Source organism: Aspergillus luchuensis, chromosome 6, assembly GCF_016861625.1.
Source record: "Aspergillus luchuensis IFO 4308 DNA, chromosome 6, nearly complete sequence".
Classification (NCBI taxonomy): Eukaryota; Fungi; Ascomycota; class Eurotiomycetes; order Eurotiales; family Aspergillaceae; genus Aspergillus; species Aspergillus luchuensis.
This window is the reverse complement of record NC_054854.1, coordinates 360,000-378,160: the sequence shown is the minus strand read 5'-3', so window position 1 is coordinate 378,160 and position 18,161 is coordinate 360,000. Positions and strand designations below refer to the sequence as shown.

Below are 18,161 nucleotides of genomic sequence, written 5' to 3'. Positions count from 1 at the left end.
AACTGGACTGGCACAAGCCTAGAGCAAGTCACCATCAAAACAGCCGCATGAGGCGCCAACCAGTCACGAGCCGCCGGCCGGGGAGAGCTGGGGCTGAGTCAGCCCGCCGCATGGGGAACCATCCCAGCCAACCTGAGGCAGTATTGAGGCTACGTGGAGAAATTGCCCGGTTCCCCTTCCTCTCTTTCTTGCTGCTTCTCCTCTTCCTCTTACTTACTTCTCCCTCTCTTCTTCCTCCATCCATCTCTGGTCCGATCGCCTCTTCGATCTTTCTCTTCCCCACCCTTTCCCCCCTCTCCTCACCCTCACCCTTTCTCTTCTCGTCCCCAACTCCCGGTTCATTCACAATGGGTCGCTTTGGTTTCTTGTCCCTGGCTCTCCTTTCTGTCCAGGCCTTGATTGGCGGCAGTCTCGCGGCGGTATGTTCCCACTCGCGTGACTCTTATCGTTTTACAGTCAATTGAGTTGCTGACGCGATGTCGCATTTTATCAGGATGCTGCTGAGAAGGATGATCTCCCTGAAACCCAATTGCTTTCTGTCACGGCCCACGCCTCCTTCCCTGCCTCCGAGGAGATCTTCGGTGTCAAGCTTGTCAATGGCTACCCGACTGAGGCGCTGATCACTTTCGCCAATGAGGATGAAGTTCCTGTGACTGTGAACTTCATTGGAGGTTCCTTGTCGGCGGTTGAAGGAGAAAGCAGCCAAATTGTTCGCAACCTGACTGCGCACCGTTACAGCGTTGAGATCCCGGCCGGTCAGCAGGAGAGCGTCAGCTACAGCTTCGCCACCGAAATGCACCCCCAGGACTTGCTGCTCACTCTCGCTTCCGTTATCTCTGATACCAATGGCAACCTCTTCACTCTGTACGCCTACAACGGCACTGTCAGCGTCGTTGAGCCCGAGACCAGCATCTTTGACCCTCAGATGTAAGGCACATTCTCGCAGCTCGTCGATGGGATCAAGCTAACCCGATTATCATTAGCCTTTTCCTCTACTTCTTCCTCCTGGCTTGCTTTTCTGGCGTCGTCTACTTCTTCTACACCGTCTGGATCGCTCCCTACTTCCCCCAGAAGCGCCGTGCTGCAAAGGGTCCCGAGTACAAGAAGTCCGCTGGTGCCTCCAAGAAGGAGGCCCCCGTTGAGGCTCCCAGCAGCCCTGCTGTCTCGTCTGCCACTACCTACAACGCCGAGTGGATCCCCGCTCACCACATCAACCGTCCTGAGGCCAGGAAGGTCAAGGGTGGCGCCAAGTCTAAGAACCGTGCCTAAATGGCCCTTGCAGTGCTGAGTCTTTGGGTGATTTGTGAGGAGATATTGGGAAGGGCTTGGAGTCGGAGGGAACCTTGGTTGGTTCTCTCAGCGACTCCGGAGTAAGGCTAGCGGACTTGGGAAAGGGTCACTGAAAATGCGGCCCCACCAAGAGTTATTGCTGCCTTGGATTTGCGTGTACATTTACTTCAAATTGATATTTATAATCGAAGCTCACGCAATCAGCCAGGGGGACCGCATCGTCGGTTCCCCGCATCACTCCATCAGGTGCCAATTGAAGCTCAACTAAACATGGCAGAACGTGCCTCTAGCTCCCAGTCGCTTATACCGTCCTGCATGCATGCGGGCAGTCCCTGCGCCTCACAGCTTTCTCCATGCCTCAAATTCCTCCTTCAAATGTAGCTTCAACTCGGCGAATTTATTTCCGAATTGCCTCCCACAGCGCCAACAGACAAAATCCCTCCGCAAGTAGCCTTGTTCATCCGGGTGTCTCCGCACATCATCTGGCGCGAGCGGGAAATCATCAATATTGACGAAAAACGGTGTAGAAAAGCTATTGTAATGTTTCCTATGCTTTAGACGATCGCTAAACCGATCCACGGAGATAACATGCACATGCAAGTGATTCATGGAGGGATGCGCATGAATCCCACACATAATCTCCTGCTCCCAGTTTCTCCCCGGCGGCAGCTCCTCCAGCGGCGGTTCTACATTAAGCGCATCTTGCCTTTCCTTATCCTGCGCCGAGTATTTCCCGTGTATTCGTCTGAGCTCTCCCGCCGCGAGTTTGCGGAGTTTCTGCGTTTCTTTCTTCACCTTTGCCAGGAACTCGGCGTCTTCGAAGGCTTCGAAAGGATGGAGGCGCGTTTTTTGGGGATCTCGTGGGAGAAGTAGGAGGTGGAGGGTTGCCTTAGGGAACATGTCGTGGATAACGACGAAGTCGTCATCGTAGTATACTACTACGTTGGAGGGGAACGATTCTGGTTTCGCGATGTAGACGCCTAGGCCGTCTCGGGGGCCACCGATGGCTCGCCTTTTAGAGGTAGGAGGAATGTGCTTGGAGGTGCTGGAATCGTCATGTTTAGGATGTTTAGGTTTCGGGGCGAGTAGTTCTGTAACTGAGATAGGAATGATCAGTTAGTGGTTCCTGCGTCTGCTATGCAAGGGGAGATGAGTTGATGTTTGCGTTCGGAGCGTACAGGCGTCTCTTTTGGCTGGCTTGGGTGGCAGCTGCTGCGCTTCTGCGGGCGCGACATCCTGTTCTGTGGGACTGTCGAGCTCCAGAGTAGGAGATTCGGCCATTGTAGTTGAGTTACTAGCTGATGAACACAACGAGTGAGGGTACAGAGCTGTTGTAGGTGAGATTCAGAGCTCTTTCTTGTGATGCGGAGAGGCCGAAGCAATGCAATGCGATCAGCGGCGACTCCCCGCAGCCCTACCCAAAGGATCAAAGCGGCCTAGTGCGGGACAAGCCAACCGCGGAATCGTCTCAGAAACTCCCGTTGCTTCTTTTCAATACTAGGAGTGCTCTAGGTACCTTTTTGGATTCTCCTCAACGGCCTGAGTTACTCCACGGGCGTCTGCTCTAGACTATCTTGTCATTTTGGAAACATGCCCCCCAAGAAAAAGAACGACGCCCGTGGAGGAGCCCCCAAACCGGGGACCAAAGCTGCCAAAGCTGCCGCTGAACGATCGGCGGAGACAGCGAAGAAAGCGCAGGCTTCTACGGAGGAGCCTAAGAAACCCTCAGTGAAGGAGGTGATTGGAGGCGCATCATGGACCGGAAAGCTGCCGGTCAATATGCTTGCGGAGCACTGCCAGAAGCAGAAGTGGGAGAAGCCTGAGTATACAATGGTATGGCCGATGATGGCCCATCTTCGTCCATTTGAAAATGTAAGGATTAACGGGCTCGTCATGCTGACAATTCTATCACATCGCAGATTAAAGTCTCGGAGGGCTTTGTATCCTCCGTTATTCTGAAGCGCATCGATCCGAAGACTCGAGAAACTGTCGTACTCCCTCCTATGAAACCCCCTCCGTCCCACAAGCATCTCGCCGCGCAACCAACGGCGCTAGAGGCGCGCCATTTCGCTGCTGCTTATGCCCTATTTCGAGTCTGTAACATGAAGAATATCCATATGATGCTTCCACCCACCTATAAGAAGCTCTGGAAAGAGGATTTTACGGAGATAAAATCGGCAGATACCAAGGGAGGGAAAGGATGGATGTACGAGGCAGATCCGTTCCTCGCCAAGCAGGAGCGAGAAAGTGCAGCTGCAGACTTGGAGAAGAAGCGGAAAGAGCGCGAAAAGACCCAGGCGAAGGAGGCAGAGAAGACCGTCGACTTGGGACTGGGCTCAAGCGGTGATAACAGGGGCAAAAAGATCTGGTCGCAAGCACCAAAGGTCGACCTTGGGGGTAAAGTGCGCCGTGAAATCGAGGGTATACTGCGGCAGCATGCAATTTGGAATCCTTATAATGTGGAGATACCGGAACGCGAACGCAAATCCATTGTCGAAGAGCTTACTCAATTGGGCTTCCGGCGCAGCCACGTTGAGGAGGCGACAAGCACGTGCAAGGACCGGGAGGAGGTTTTGGAATGGCTTCTTATATACGTCCCGGAAGATGATCTGCCGCGTTGGTGTCTGCCTGAAGGGTACTCCGCCGGTGTGAGCCTTGCCAGCGATGATCTTGCAAGGGAGGCCAAAATCAAACGGCTCGCCTCCATCGGCTACCCTGCTGACCTGTGCTCGCGCACATTGGATAGCAAAAAAGGTGATGAACTTGCGGCAGCAGAGTTCCTCCAAAGCACACTGGTGCACGGGTCGAGTTCTGCTGCCGACTCTTCGCCCATTGCGGAAGAGGATCTATGGGCAGAAGAGCAAGAAACCCTGGAGGCTATCTTCGGCGAACGATACAAGCGAGTTTCGCCTAAAGTCTGTGAAATTAAGAGTGAGGGATCAGACTTACCAGAATCTTTGACATTCCGTTTCCAAAGGCCTTCTACGCACTATCCCTCATCTGTCCCGGTTATCTCTATTCTGGCCAAGGGCATTCCAGCTTACATACGCCTGAGTGCTATACGCCAGGTAGTACAGTACTCTGAGGAGAACTTCTTCGGTGAGCCCATGATATTCAATATCCTGGACTGGCTGGAGGTCCATCTGCCGGAAGTTATGGAGAATCCAGGGCGTCTGAGGGATATCTCGACAGTTTCTGCTTCTCCAACTGCCACCGGATCTGTATCTCAACTCCCTGTTCGCCAATCGCGCAAGAAGGGCAGAGACGTGAACTGGCAGGCGGGCTCGCCGCAAAGCGTCGCGCTGAGAGAAGCCTGGGAAGCGAAGCAGGCAACCAAGGCCCAGCAAGAGATGACTAGGAAACGACAAGCTCTTCCAGCCTGGAACACACAGGACGCTATCATCCAAGCCGTGAACAAGTACCAGGTTACTATCATCTCTGGTGAGACCGGTAGTGGAAAGAGTACCCAGTCCGTCCAGTTCCTGCTTGATGATCTGATCAAGCGAGACCTTGGCGCTGCCGCCAACATTATCTGTACCCAACCTCGCAGAATTTCTGCCTTGGGTCTCGCAGATCGCGTATCCGATGAGCGATGTGCGTCGGTTGGTGACGAAGTCGGATACATCATCCGAGGCGAGTCGAAGGCCAAGGCAGGCACAACGAAGATCACATTTGTCACCACTGGTGTTCTGCTCCGTCGCATGCAATCTGGCAGCGGCCCCGACGGTAATGTTGCAAGCTCTCTCGCGGATGTCACCCACGTCGTGGTGGATGAGGTACACGAACGGAGTCTCGACACTGATTTCCTTCTGGCTCTGCTGAGAGACGTCCTTCGCTATCGGAAAGACATCAAGGTTATCCTCATGAGTGCCACTCTCGATGCCGACATCTTCATGAACTACTTCGGCGGTAGCAAGTCCGTTGGATTTGTTAACATCCCAGGACGGACCTTCCCCGTCAAAGATAACTACTTGGACGATATCATCCGCGACACAGGGTTCTACCCTGAGTTCTCTGAACGCGACTACGAGGAAGAAGACGCAGTCTCATCCGCCCAAGCTGACGAGTCCCTTGGGAAGGTCCTCCGCAGTCTCGGAATGGGAATCAACTATGAGTTGATTGCCTCCACAGTTCGATACATAGACGCCCAGCTAGGCGACCAGCCCGGAGGCATCCTAATTTTCCTCCCCGGAACAATGGAGATCGAACGGTGCCTGAACGCTGTGAAGAGGATCCCCAACGCCCACCCACTCCCCCTCCACGCATCTCTCCTCCCAGCCGAACAACGGCGTGTCTTCCTCAGCCCTCCCAAGGGCAAGCGCAAGGTCATCGCAGCAACCAACGTCGCCGAAACATCCATCACAATCGAGGATATCGTAGCCGTCATCGACACCGGCCGAGTCAAAGAAACGAGCTACGACCCCCGCGACAACATCGTCCGACTGCAAGAAGTATGGGCCTCCCAGGCAGCCTGCAAGCAACGACGTGGTCGAGCCGGTCGTGTCCGCGCCGGTACATGCTACAAGCTCTACACCCGCAAAGCAGAGGCAAACATGGCACAGCGTCCCGACCCCGAGATCCGTCGAGTACCCCTCGAGCAGCTCTGCCTATCCGTCAAAGCCATGAAGGGCATCAACGACGTCGCCACCTTCCTAGCCAACACCATCACCCCACCCGAAAGCACCGCCGTCGAAGGAGCCCTCGACTTCCTCCACCGCGTCGGCGCTCTCGACCACGACAAACTAACCGCCCTAGGTCGCTACCTCTCCATGATCCCAGCGGACCTTCGCTGCGCAAAGCTGATGGTCTACGGCTCCATCTTCAGCTGCATCGACGCCTGCGTCACCATCTCCGCCATCCTAACCGTCAAGAGCCCGTTCGTCTCCCCACGCGAGAAACGCGAAGAAGCCAACGCCGCAAAGGCCTCCTTCTCCAAAGGCGCCGACGGTGACCTCCTCACTGACCTCCTCGCCTACCAACAATGGTCCGAGCGCGTCAACGCCCAAGGCTACTGGCAAACCCAATCCTGGTGCTCAGCCAACTTCCTCTCCCACCAAACCCTCCGCGACATCTCCTCCAACAAATCCCAACTCCTCACCTCCCTCAAAGACGCCGGCCTCCTCCCCGTCGACTACTCCTCCTCAGACTCATCCTCATCCTCATCCTCCTCCCACTGGAACCGCAACGCAACCAACAAACCCCTCCTCCGCGCCCTAATCGCCGGCGCCTTCCAACCTCAAATCGCACAAATCTCCTTCCCCGACAAGAAATTCGCCAGCTCCGTCACAGGAACCGTGGAAATCGACCCGGACGCACGAACAATCAAATACTTCAACCAAGAGAACGGCCGCGTCTTCATCCATCCTTCCTCCGTCTGCTTCTCGGCCCAATCGTACCCTAGCTCATCTGCATATCTCAGCTACTTTACCAAAATGGCCACGAGTAAAGTGTTCATTCGTGATTTGACGCGTAAGCTGTTGCCCCCAAATCATTCCCTCTACTATAACCATACCATACCTATGAAGGCAAATATACTAATATGATATATAGCATTCAACGCCTACTCCCTCCTCCTCTTCTGCGGATCCATTGACCTCGACACCGCAGGTCGCGGCTTAATCGTCGATGGATGGTTACGGCTGCGCGGATGGGCTCGGATCGGTGTTTTGGTGTCCAGGTTGCGGATGATGCTGGATGAGATTATTGCCATGAGGATTGATCAGCCTAATGGTGGTGGTAGTGGTGGTGCAGAGGGTGGTGATCAGGCGAAGACGGCGGATAAGGTGGTTGAGGTTGTGAAGAGGTTGATTGAGTTTAATGGGTTGGATCAGTGAGGGAGTTTAGGGGTATATATTTTTGGGTGAGATGTTTTGGTTACTGGTGAGAATATCTTGGGGTAGAGGTATGGATATATAGCAAGGTGCTAGATGCTAGATAGATGATGATGATGATGATGATGCAAAAGTAGATGTGGGTGAATGTCATGATGAATTTGATGTTACTGATTGGCCTAGTTTCCTAGATACTACGATGTATATAGTCTTCTAAAGGTGGAGCTAAAGAGATAGATCCAATGGCATTAACTGGTGGGTCATAAACCTGGATAATAATCCACAGAACGATGCATGCGGTAATAGACGAACGGTAAACGTCATTTCCAACGAAACAAAGGAAATCAGAGGGCAATGGATTATAGCGATGCTCGGGGGAGCTCGCCGTTCGTCGTGAAGATTCCGTGGATAGCAGCAATCTGCCGGGAGCGTGAATAGGTCGTGATAGTCGAGAAAGGTAGAAGAACACAAGGGCATAACGACATAGGAGAGAAATGAAGAAAATGTGAAGGAGGGATTGTAAGAAAAGACAGCCATCGACCCATTAACTCCCGAATCCGGACTGCTTGCATGAATCAATTGTCGTGCAAATCATTAATAAAAAAGAAAAGAAAAAGAAATGAGGTAAAAGCAAAAGAACTCCGTCTCCCTGACATCCGATTTCCGATCACGGCATCGGTTTTTCTTGCGTGGTCTACATCTTGCATGGATGGCCATAGGCGTCACATGTCTTGGTATCATAAAAAAGGTAAATGAGGGTGTGAGGACCTTGATCCTGGGGTATTGGCGACGTGAGCTTCTGCGCACACTCACGCCTCTTATTTTCAGATATTAGCAGCTTTCAACAGGCACGGGTTGCAGGTCAGTGTAGCCAGCAAACCCTGAACCCCTGCGCCGTGTCAGACATTTTCATGCTCTATATGCAGAAGTAAACGACGACGATGGGTTGAGTTTTCTGTAAGTGGTAGCGGTTAGAAGAGGTCGATGGATTCAGCGTGAGTGACTAGATAAGAAGCTATGCGCGCTTCCAGTAGGGCGCTGGTTCAGTTGATGCGTTGCGATCGGAATAAGAGCTATCTCTGGCCTGCTCTGGGACAATGAACCCCTTTCTCATCTCGTTCTCAACGAACAGAGAAGCGCGCTTGTAGCGTTTGTCAGAGAATTTCTCGTAGATAGAGCCGTGGTGCTTGCGAGGGTTCTCGCAGCATTCCACCATGAGAGAAATGAGTGGGAGAAGCTGCGTGTAAGTGTATCCGGCATAGTGGGCGTGGGCGGGAGTCTGGGAACATGTTAGGACGACTTCTTTCGAACTTCAGCAGGTCAAGGACATACCCAGGTTCCCTTCCGCAGCATGAGCCTAGCCAGGCAGTGAGCGCCAGCGGCAACGAAGCTCGCGGGGCTTCCGACAAAACGCTCATCCATGACGGTGATCTCCAAGAAGTACTTGGCAAGAGTGCGCGTCTCCAAGTCGTAGTCATCGGCTTTGCTGATCCTCCGCAGGAAACTCATCGGGCCAGGCCATCCCAGCTCGAACTGCAACATGCTCAACATGAAACGCTCAGCTTTGAGAATCTCGTCCATGGAATATCCTCCATCTACCATGTAGACAATTTCCTGCACGGACGGGCAGTTGATCTCCTCATACTTGGCGGCGATGAAGATGGCAGTGGCACCCACAAGCTGAAGTTTGCCCAGGGACACGATCTTGCAAGAAAGAAAGCGGTCGATGTAGTTGACACACAGAAAGAGGGTCTCGGGAAGCAAAGAGAACCGATAGTGGACCTGCACGACCCAGTCCATAAGCACAGACCGCATAGACCATTGGATCTCGGCTTGGTTATCCATATAGTGAGCATTGGGTAGCATCTTGATCTGTAGGCCATGTAAGTATCTAAACTACATAGGATCAGGTTCCTCCAGACTTAGTACGTACCTCTTGTTCTCTCATGTATTCGAAAATCTCCTCGCTGTACTCAGCAACCATGCTTGTATCGTACCATTCATCTTCAATGTCTTCCTCAGTCCGTGTGGCCTCCACGACCTGCTCCGCGAGAGCTAGTTCGCGTCGGACTTGCTGGGTGAATTTGGGGAAAAGCACTGTGGTGGCACCCCCGGTGGTATTTTCGCCGCGAGAGCGGTAGGAGCGAGCAGTGATATACCCATCTTCCTCCTCATGCTCGTCCTCTTCATCCCAATCTTCCGGCTCCGACTGTGCTGGTGCATGCGAGGTCGAGGCAGAGTCACGATGAGCCTTCGCGACACGGTTAGGTTCAGGAACCTCCGGCGCAGCGGGAAGCTCGCGGGGCTTGGGATCCTCGCTATGATCCTGGACCTTGCAATGATCATCATCAACCTCCAGCAAAGCCTTCTCTGCCTCGTCCACCTCAGAGTCCACAATGGAAGGCTCTTCGGCGTCTTCCAGGACTGGCTTCGGTTCTTTGTGTGTAGCTTCCTCCTTCGTAGTGGTCCGCTTCGCAGCTGCGGGCGCCTGTGCAAGGGATGCCTTGTTGTCCCCTTCCTCGAGTTCGGTGTTGGTTTCCTTGGATGTAATTTCGCATTTGTTGTTCGACGGTTCCGACGCGTCTTTGAATACTGTAGCCCGCTTGTTTGAGATCTTTCTAGCATTTGCAGTTTGCTGCTGCAAGGCGATTTGCTTGGAAGGTTCAATGGGTTTGGCGTTGGGAACATTGTTCAAGAGGCCTTTCATACCAGCCATTGACATGGGCCGCTGAGCTGGCTGCGCCAGGCTGGCCTTCTTCTCGACGATCAACGCCGCCTTCTCTGCCCCTTTGGTCTGCTTCTTGCCCGCCAGGGAGATATCATCGCGACCGGCAATTGGTTTGGCCGTGTTGCTGACATCGCCAAAAGCAGCCCGCTTGGCCGCACCTTTGTTAGCGCCGTTCTGGAACATGGTGGACAAGGCAGGCGTGGATTTGTTTTTCTGGGTAAGGGTCTTGTTGGCTGCGAGAGGGAAGGGGGCATTCTCGTCACCACGGACGCGAATTCTCTGGGGCTAATGCCATAAATATCGTCAGCTCAGTGTTATTAACCAAGTCGCGACCTTGGTGAAGGGATAATCGGAGGCTAAGCCCTCAGTGCGCGTGCAGCACCGTGAACATGCATGCCATGTTTATAAGCCGATTGGACGGCTGCCAGGCAGGAAGGACATGCAATGGAAGATAACGTACCTTTGCATCCATCTTGGATGAAGAGAGGTAATACTCTGAAGCCTCGAGAACCGTGTTTGGGGGAGCTTGGGGAAGGGTGGGTGGTTGTTTACTTCTCTGCGCCCTGCGCAGGAGTTGGTCGTCGCAGCTAAAGTTATACTAAAAATGCGACCCCAAACAAACACAAGACCGCGCCAAGGGCTCGAGCGATAGCGCCAGTTCGACCAGGTTTGAGTGTTAAGGTTGGCTGCCACGAGAGGGAGGAGGTTGGTTGAAAGACAACGACTAGCACCAATACATTGACAAAGACAGGGCGACCAGCAACGAAGAAAGGGCAGGACAAACAAAAGCTGAGTTTGAACTGAATCTCAAGGGCAACCACCAGCATTGCCCGAAACGGTCACTTCCTTACTTGGTTACCGTCAACAACACCCGCGCTAGTCCGCTTCGGGGGTTGCTATGGCATGCTTAGGTCAGCCGCTGTTTGCGCTGTTTGCTTGCTCTCCAGAGCGGGTGACATCATCTAACGCGTCTTCCCACCAGCACATCAATTCCTTTACTGCCCATCTTTCTCTTCCAAACCCTGCTATATCTGGTGATAAAAAGCACTTTATATCGCAGGCTATTTTGCGATTCTAAAACGACAATATTTCCTGCTAATACTTACGGTTGTGGTGGACAATTATGGTAGATATTCCCCCAGGTCCTGGACGCGCCGGGTCACACGAAGCCGGCCTTCACCCAACGCGAATTCACGTGACCCTGAACGGGCGGGAGAGCTGCCATCTTTGCTCCGGGATTTGACGCTTGAAGCGGAGGTTGGAGCAACCGGAATGTTGAATTCAGCTTGCGACCAACCCGATTATCCAGGACCTCCGATCGCACTATTTACCAGGCTCACCGGTGTCGCATGGCAGGGCACCTAATTGTCTTTGAGCGAAACGTCTCGACCAGGATGGAGTGGATGGGCCATTCGGGTCGAGATTCCAGCTGGAACCTGGTAATGCCAATGATGACGGGCCATGATAATCGCAAACCCGTCAATGACTTGAGGAATCCATGTTTCCTGTAGGCTTACAGTTTGTATCTTTGGCCTGGCTTTTTTTGCGGGTTTTCTAACTGGCACTTACTTTGGACTGATCTTTGGGTCCCGTTTACACCCGCGCAAAATGCCAGCCTCGCCAGGAAGCCACAAGTTTCCCCCCCATTGTGGGACGCGGATCCGGCGGTACCTATCATGAGGCGGCGGGATTCATGAGTGCGGGTTTGTCGATGGTCGTGTGCGAAAAAGTCCCGACCTCCACCGGATTTGCCATCAGTGAAATAGCCAGTATTGGTGATATGTGTTATGCGATGGTCGCAAATTCACACTGATTGATGCTGTGATCCATTGTACATTGTAGAGGAAGAGAGAGAAGATGGAAAGGATGAACACTGGGATTGCTGGCGACCAGCCGCCATTTGAGGTGTCGCGGACAACCGAACGGTGAAAGCGGACTATTGAAGATACGCAAAGTTTCGGTGTGTGTTTGGCCTGGCGGCTGACCAACAACAATAGCAAAGCCACTTAGTTAACTAGCATGAATGGGCAAAATTATGATGACTATTGAAGCACCGGCCGGACTGGTTATTGACTCTGGAGCAGGCCCCGCTTTGAGTGCCTCAATAAGGAACACTCTCAAACTCTACAATTGGAATGATCGCACGAGATCGGATTGTGTTCAATTTGAACTGAAGAATATAACTTTTGACAAACAGAAGGGAAAGAAGCGACAGAGCCTATATCTTGCCGTAGATATATATATGATCCTATCATTGTCATTCTCATTTAGCTTCCCTACGGAATGCAGTCCTTCCAGTTGATTTCCCCCCACCCGGCTAACGGCATTGTTGCGCCAGTTGGTTGTTCTTCAGTCATTCTCATTCGATCGCTTGGGGCCAGGATGAGATTGTGTAGAGACCCCAGTACAGCGTGCAAGACATGGTTAAACAGCGGATTGGCAGTCAAAGGGAACCAACCCTCCGAAGGTTTAGTTCACAGGCCGCTGCGAAGTTGCACTGGACCTTGCAGACATGGGAATGGCCGGCCTGGCAGATGCGATTTAGGGACCCGCGGGACAGGAAGCCAAATGACTGTCCATAGGATTGGAGGTGCTAAGTTAGATGATGATGATGAGTATCTTAGCTGTCAGTCTGGTCGCAAAAGCATACAGAGTCTTGTGCCTGCCCGAAAGTTGGTGAAGGAAAGACGGGGATCCTTACGTAGCCCACCGTTTTCCGAGGAGGGGTAAAAGGACGAGTCTGGACAGGCGCAGATCATGAAACGAGGCAACAATTGGGCGTTGTTGCTCGTCGGCTTGTTGGCTCTGTGTCGTTGCAGCATCCTGGCCCAATTAATCTCATTCAGTTCTCGTCTCCATCCCCCGGTAGCGATGGTTGGGTGTGGTGGATTGCCCTCCCCTCATTCCATTGCATGCTGTTCCGTTAAGTAGTATTTCCTTTGCTTTTTTCTTTGGTGGTGGTGATGATGGTCTGGTTGTTTCTCCGGGATTCTGCGCTGGCGATGTCTGGATACTACTAGGGAGTACTGATTACTACTAAGTAGTCTACATACTGGTAATGGATGATGATGATGAGCCTGAGGCCATGGAGGAGGACATTTGCGCCGTAGGAGATTTCCTTTCCTTTGCCCCAACATGGAGATCCGGAGCATCGATCGCCCTTTCAACCGGTTATCCAAACCATCATGCATGTCTTACGCCCCGCGAGTAATGGAATGGCAGCATTGAGCATGGTAAGAACCTTGCGCGACCAGCGTTGAGGGAATTGGTCGCTGCGAGAGGGGAGGGGGGACAAGTTCAGTTCTTTCCGGAGACAGTTGGTCGGTCGTCTTTAATTGCGTCTTATGCCCATCCACGTAGGGAAAATAGGGAACCAACCTTATTCCCCAGGATAACATTCTTCGGATCTTTTCGCTGCTTGTTTGGTCTGTAGTGATTATTTCGCCTTTTTGAAAACATTCGCTATGACTTGATTCTTTAACCATTCTGATACGAGAATGTCCATCTTCGCAGGAGTTAAACCCGAAATGGGGACGGACATGGGAAGAAAAGCGTCCCATTACTCGCTCTCCGCAGCCGGGATGTGATCGGGGGTGTCATTCGACGTGGCCGCGCTGAGGAAGTGCCAGCCAACCTTGACCCTACGCCACTCCGCTTCATCTGGTCAACCATCTCTTCCGTTGGGTGCACAAAGAATTCAAATGGTAACAGTAATAATGATAATAATTATGATCGTAATCCACAAGTATCTCTTTCCGTGTGTATGTTCCTGTAATGTCCGTAGATTGGCAGTTCCAAAAGTACTCCTGCACCTGTTCTCTGTGGTCGCAGATCGACAATGTCGCCGTCGTTTGCGCCAACACCCGGCCGATACTCCAGAGATCCAAAAGCACTTTGCACTCACCTTTCACCCCAACACTGGCGTTGTATTGGAACAAAAGTTATAGCAATATAAAAGTGTAGTTTTAGCGATTCATTTGACAGGTACTTTGTACGTTATTTTTTGCCAGAAGTCCTTCCAGGCAGAGTCGCCGATCTCGTAGATCCAGATAGAAGCCGGTCCGTTCGGACGCAATGCGATTTAGGATTTTGCGATGAAAGAAAGCCACGCGCAAATAGAAAAAAGGGTGGAATAGAGAATATAGAGAATCAATTCGCATCTGGAAGGAAGTCGGGGGAGTCTGTGGGGGGAAAAGGGTGCATTCGAGAGGATGGATTGTCACCGACCCAGGCCACCTCTGCTCGCTTTGGGTGAAACCACATCCATCCATCCATCCAGCGCCCACTCCCTCTTCTGCTCTCTCTCTCTCTCTCTCTCTTCCTCCTCAACCTTCTCTTCGACCCAACCCGACTTCTTCTCGCCCACTCACTCCACCATTTCCCTTCGATTTTTTGGTGCATATCTATCAGGTAGGTTCCAGTCTATCGTTTAGCATGACTTTGATCTTCTTTTGCACCCGATCTCCCCCTTTCCTGGCCTTTTGGTTCTCCTGACTCGCTTCGGCTCTGCGTGATGCCACCGCTGACATACCCAAGCGCTTGGTAGAACGACTCACCTCCCACGGCCCACCCCTCTTCCTACTCCCTCAACCACCATCGCTATCCTTCCTTTCTCATCTCGTCGGATCCGATACTCGGGTGCGACCCTACACAAATAGGTTTGATTTCCCATCGGTACGTCTTTGATGCCATCCATCGTCTTCCGAGTGTTTCGGGTCGTCTCTCCTCCTCCCCAATCTGCAATCCCATCAGGATTCGACAGGGGAGGTCTCGGCGTCATCGAATAGACCTGGATTCCCTTCTCTACACATCGTCCTTTCTCATTGACATCTTTTGCATCACATCGTGCTAACTTTGGTGGTGGTGGTTGTCCAGCTTTTCGACCGTCTTTTTCTTTGCCTTTCCCGTCGCTCTCGGCTCTTGCGACTGAGGTGCCGTCGTCCTCCCACCGACCACCCTCTTGAGTCGCCATCCAACACATCCATAAAAACTGTCGCGGGTAGTCCATCTTTCAACTGAACCCCTCTGGTTTCTCTGTTGTGGTAGGTTTGGATGGAATTTGCCCATACCCTCCTATTCCTCCCCGTCTCTGCCTGATTCCCTCTCCCACCACCCCCCACCCTCTGTCTCTTCTCGCCCGGACCGCTCTTCCCACCCGAATTCGAACACCCGATTGATTCATACATCAATGTAGTAGCAGTGTGGTAGTACCTCTCTTCAGACTCTCCCACCATGCAGGCTGTCCACTACGAACAGCATGCTGCCCCTGGGGAGTCGCCTGCCTACACCGACCATCGTGCGCCGCCTCAGGAACCCTCCCCTCGGAGCTCGGTTCCTAAGAACGTCGCCTTTGAGCTACTTCTCGATGAGAACTCCAAGGTCCGGGCCCGCATACCGATGCGGGTACAGATCTATCCTCATGACACAACGGATTCCATTGTGACTACGGTTAAGAATTTTTACGGCATCTACGACGGTGCTGCGAGCGGTGTCAGCTTCGAAGATGAGCAAGGTATCACCCTCATTGCCAGGTATGAGAATCTACGGAACAACATGACTGTTTATGTGCGGGTTATCCCCGTCCAGGCGTACACAGAGGGCTACGGCGATCGCTTTTATGGGCACCTTCCAGCCGATGCCCGCAAGCGTCCCAGCTTAGGGGAGCCCTTCCAGATGCCGCCGGCCATGCCGCCGGCGCAGGTCTTGGAACACGGCCAACCACCTTCTCGGCCGGCGTCGCGGCTGGCTCGGAAACGCAGTATATCCCCGTCTGGTCGCAGCCGTCGTAGCGCATCCCAGAACAAGCAGTCGTCTCGGGTAGGCAACAAGAGCAGAGGCTCGAGCACTCATGGCAGCTTCCACGAGGAGGGTACCCCTGGTTATAGCGATAGTGAGGGTGGCTACTCTGGGACGAAGAAGTCCCGAACCGAGCAGTTTGGCAGCTCAGATATCAGCATGGAAAACATCCTCCAAGATGGCCGCCGGAAGCGGCCCAAGTTTGAAAGTTCGGTTCGTGGCAGGCATCTTGTCGTGCCCCGTCTTTATGTGATCCAGACTTGCTAACGTTTTCTCTTTGTCTCCTCTCCAGGAATTGCCTTTGTTCGTTCCTCCCCAGGTCCCGCTTACAACCTCCACGTCGTCGATCTCGCCCCAACGCCGGTCAATCGGTCAGGAAGGGGCCATCTCACCTTTCGCACGTCCCACCCAGCGCCCATACAACCAACAACCATTGCCGTCTCCACAGAGCTATGGATACAATGAGCAAATCTATAACGTCAATCCGGTGCGCAATCCGGTGTACGCTACCCCTGTGGTTCCTGAGCATGGCCACCGGCTGCGCGACCGAGCCACGACCCAGTCTTCTGGTGGGCAGTATAGCAACCAGGCTGGTCGGGGCGGCGGCCCGGGCATCCTCCCCACCCCGGATCCTACCATTGCCAGCTGTATCTCTGACGAGGATGTTGCTATGCAATTGATTCGTCTGGGAGACGCATCTAATTTCTCGCATGGCCGTACTTCTGCCTCCACGCTTGATGATGCCTTCAGCGGTGCCGCCGATGCTGCATCGTCGACGGGCGCAACCAGCGATGGTGATGACTACAGCGATGATGACGATGATCTGCCCGCTCGGTCCAAGCAGCGGCTCGACTCCAGCCCCATGCTCCCACCCGGTGCCACCAAGCACACACACAAGCATCTGGACGATATCCTTCCCAGCTTTGACAGCTCTGATGGAAGTTACGACGGCTACGATGAGGATTACCAACATGAAGAGTTGAACGACACCTTGGTGAGGCATGATATGGAGGAGGATACGCTCTACCGGGACGCTCCCAAGTCCAAGAAGGCGAAGACTCGGCCCACCCATGCTGCCACCTCCACCAAGGCGCGCGGGCCCAAGCCAGCACCCGTGCGTCCGAATAAGAGCAGCAAGCCAGCGGCTAATGGGGCCGCCGCCCGTAAAGTCAAGGCGACGTCTACCACGGCGACTCAGAAAACGGCGGTATCACCGCAGATGATGAGCCCTGTGCCGGTCCGCAAAACCTCGACTTCGTCCGTCAACTTCCAGCACCAGCTCGCCGCCGACGAGGAGGACTTGTCGACCAAGCCGCGTTGCCAACGATGCCGGAAGAGCAAGAAGGGCTGCGATCGGCAACGCCCTTGCGGCCGATGCAAGGATGCTGGCATCGGCATCGAAGGGTGCATCAGCGAAGACGAAGGAAACGGTCGCAAAGGCCGCTATGGTCGCCACATGGGGGTCCCTGTCAAGAAAGCATTCGACGCCACTCCGAATGGAGTCGAGACGCAATCCATCGTGGCCGCTATTCCGGTGACCACGGCGGCTAGCGTGGATAAGAACAAGAAGCGCAAGCGTTAGCTGGATTCCAATCCCAGCAATGAGGATGGCTGTGTCTGGCCCATGACCTCTCGGACCTCTCGCTCCACTAACTCACCTTTTCCTTTTCGCCCACACCGGTCGTACCGAACCATTGATGAGCTGCGCCTGGATGGCTGCATTTCTCCTGACATATTACACCTTTTAACATAGACGAATCGACATTCTTCCGTGCATTGTATCCTTCCCCTCCTTAACGAGTTTTTTCCACGCGGACCGTTGGCTTGATCATCTTGAAACTCTCCGAATCTCCCCCATCATATCACTGAATACTTCTTCCTCTCCCCCGAGCCGGCCTGCCTCTTGGGATGTCCTTCCTTCATCGCCGGCGGAATCGTGCACGACGTCTCTCTTTGTATCTTGCATCGAAGTCACGAGTGCCGCGCTCCCTTCATTCTCTCTCTACCTCTCTACCTCTCTCTCCTCGGATCGCCAACCTAGTTCGCATTACCGTCTGCATTCTGCCTGGCCTGTTATTTCTCATGGATAGTCTAGCGATTGAGCTGAGCGGGTTGATTGAGCTTCCTGAGTCGTGTCTTTTGGCGTTAGTTGCTGCAATGTTTTCGCGGCCACGGTCCGGGGTCGCCTCCACTCATTTAGGCCCCCATTGAAAGAGCGGATGTATCTGGATTACTTGGTTGTGTTTTGAATGGCTTTGCTGGTGCCCGTCTGATTTCAACTGGAGATGAGTTTCAACTTGCAAAGAGGTCTACTGTGATCAATAGGAAATATATATTGAATTTTATGAGCCACAGCAGATTCGTAAGCGAGCTGGTAGTATAAGGCTAGCCAATAGACAGAATAGAAAGTCGTTAGCCTAATCCAGCTACATCTGAATAGACCCATTGTTCCAATATCAACTCAATGCGATCCATCACATCCAGTGAATGGCTGCCATTAATTGACAGAATTATTG

The 18,161-nt window shown here is 53.1% G+C and overlaps 6 protein-coding genes across 6 annotated transcripts; 4 read left to right on the top strand and 2 right to left on the bottom strand.

Moving 5' to 3' along the window:
- Positions 1-110: 110 nt before the first annotated feature.
- On the top strand, positions 111-1,269 carry AKAW2_60133A (putative translocon-associated protein, alpha subunit; the record flags this gene model as incomplete). The annotated part of the gene is made up of 3 exons (XM_041692225.1): positions 111-419; positions 494-927; positions 984-1,269. 3 exons carry the CDS (start codon positions 111-113, stop codon positions 1,267-1,269), a joined length of 1,029 nt encoding a protein of 342 aa, XP_041545631.1.
- A 360-nt stretch (positions 1,270-1,629) lies between these two features.
- Positions 1,630-2,571, bottom strand: HNT3 (DNA 5'-adenosine monophosphate hydrolase; the record flags this gene model as incomplete). The annotated part of the gene is made up of 2 exons (XM_041692224.1): positions 1,630-2,387; positions 2,469-2,571. 2 exons carry the CDS (start codon positions 2,569-2,571, stop codon positions 1,630-1,632), a joined length of 861 nt encoding a protein of 286 aa, XP_041545630.1.
- Positions 2,572-2,880: 309 nt separating this feature from the next.
- AKAW2_60131A (RNA helicase) lies at positions 2,881-7,124 on the top strand (the record flags this gene model as incomplete). Its single annotated transcript, XM_041692222.1, has 3 exons — positions 2,881-3,123; positions 3,210-6,759; positions 6,841-7,124. 3 exons carry the CDS (start codon positions 2,881-2,883, stop codon positions 7,122-7,124), a joined length of 4,077 nt encoding a protein of 1,358 aa, XP_041545629.1.
- Positions 7,125-8,136: 1,012 nt separating this feature from the next.
- On the bottom strand, positions 8,137-10,032 carry AKAW2_60130S (cyclin family protein; the record flags this gene model as incomplete). Its single annotated transcript, XM_041692221.1, has 3 exons — positions 8,137-8,400; positions 8,454-8,993; positions 9,055-10,032. 3 exons carry the CDS (start codon positions 10,030-10,032, stop codon positions 8,137-8,139), a joined length of 1,782 nt encoding a protein of 593 aa, XP_041545628.1.
- Positions 10,033-15,081: 5,049 nt separating this feature from the next.
- Positions 15,082-17,227, top strand: AKAW2_60129A (putative C6 finger domain protein; the record flags this gene model as incomplete). Its single annotated transcript, XM_041692220.1, has 2 exons — positions 15,082-15,858; positions 15,938-17,227. The coding sequence occupies 2 exons, from the start codon at positions 15,082-15,084 to the stop codon at positions 17,225-17,227; spliced, it is 2,067 nt and encodes a 688-aa protein (XP_041545627.1).
- A 326-nt stretch (positions 17,228-17,553) lies between these two features.
- Positions 17,554-17,856, top strand: AKAW2_60128A (uncharacterized protein; the record flags this gene model as incomplete). Its single annotated transcript, XM_041692219.1, has 1 exon — positions 17,554-17,856. The coding sequence occupies one exon, from the start codon at positions 17,554-17,556 to the stop codon at positions 17,854-17,856; it is 303 nt and encodes a 100-aa protein (XP_041545626.1).
- Between the last annotated feature and the right edge of the window lie 305 nt (positions 17,857-18,161).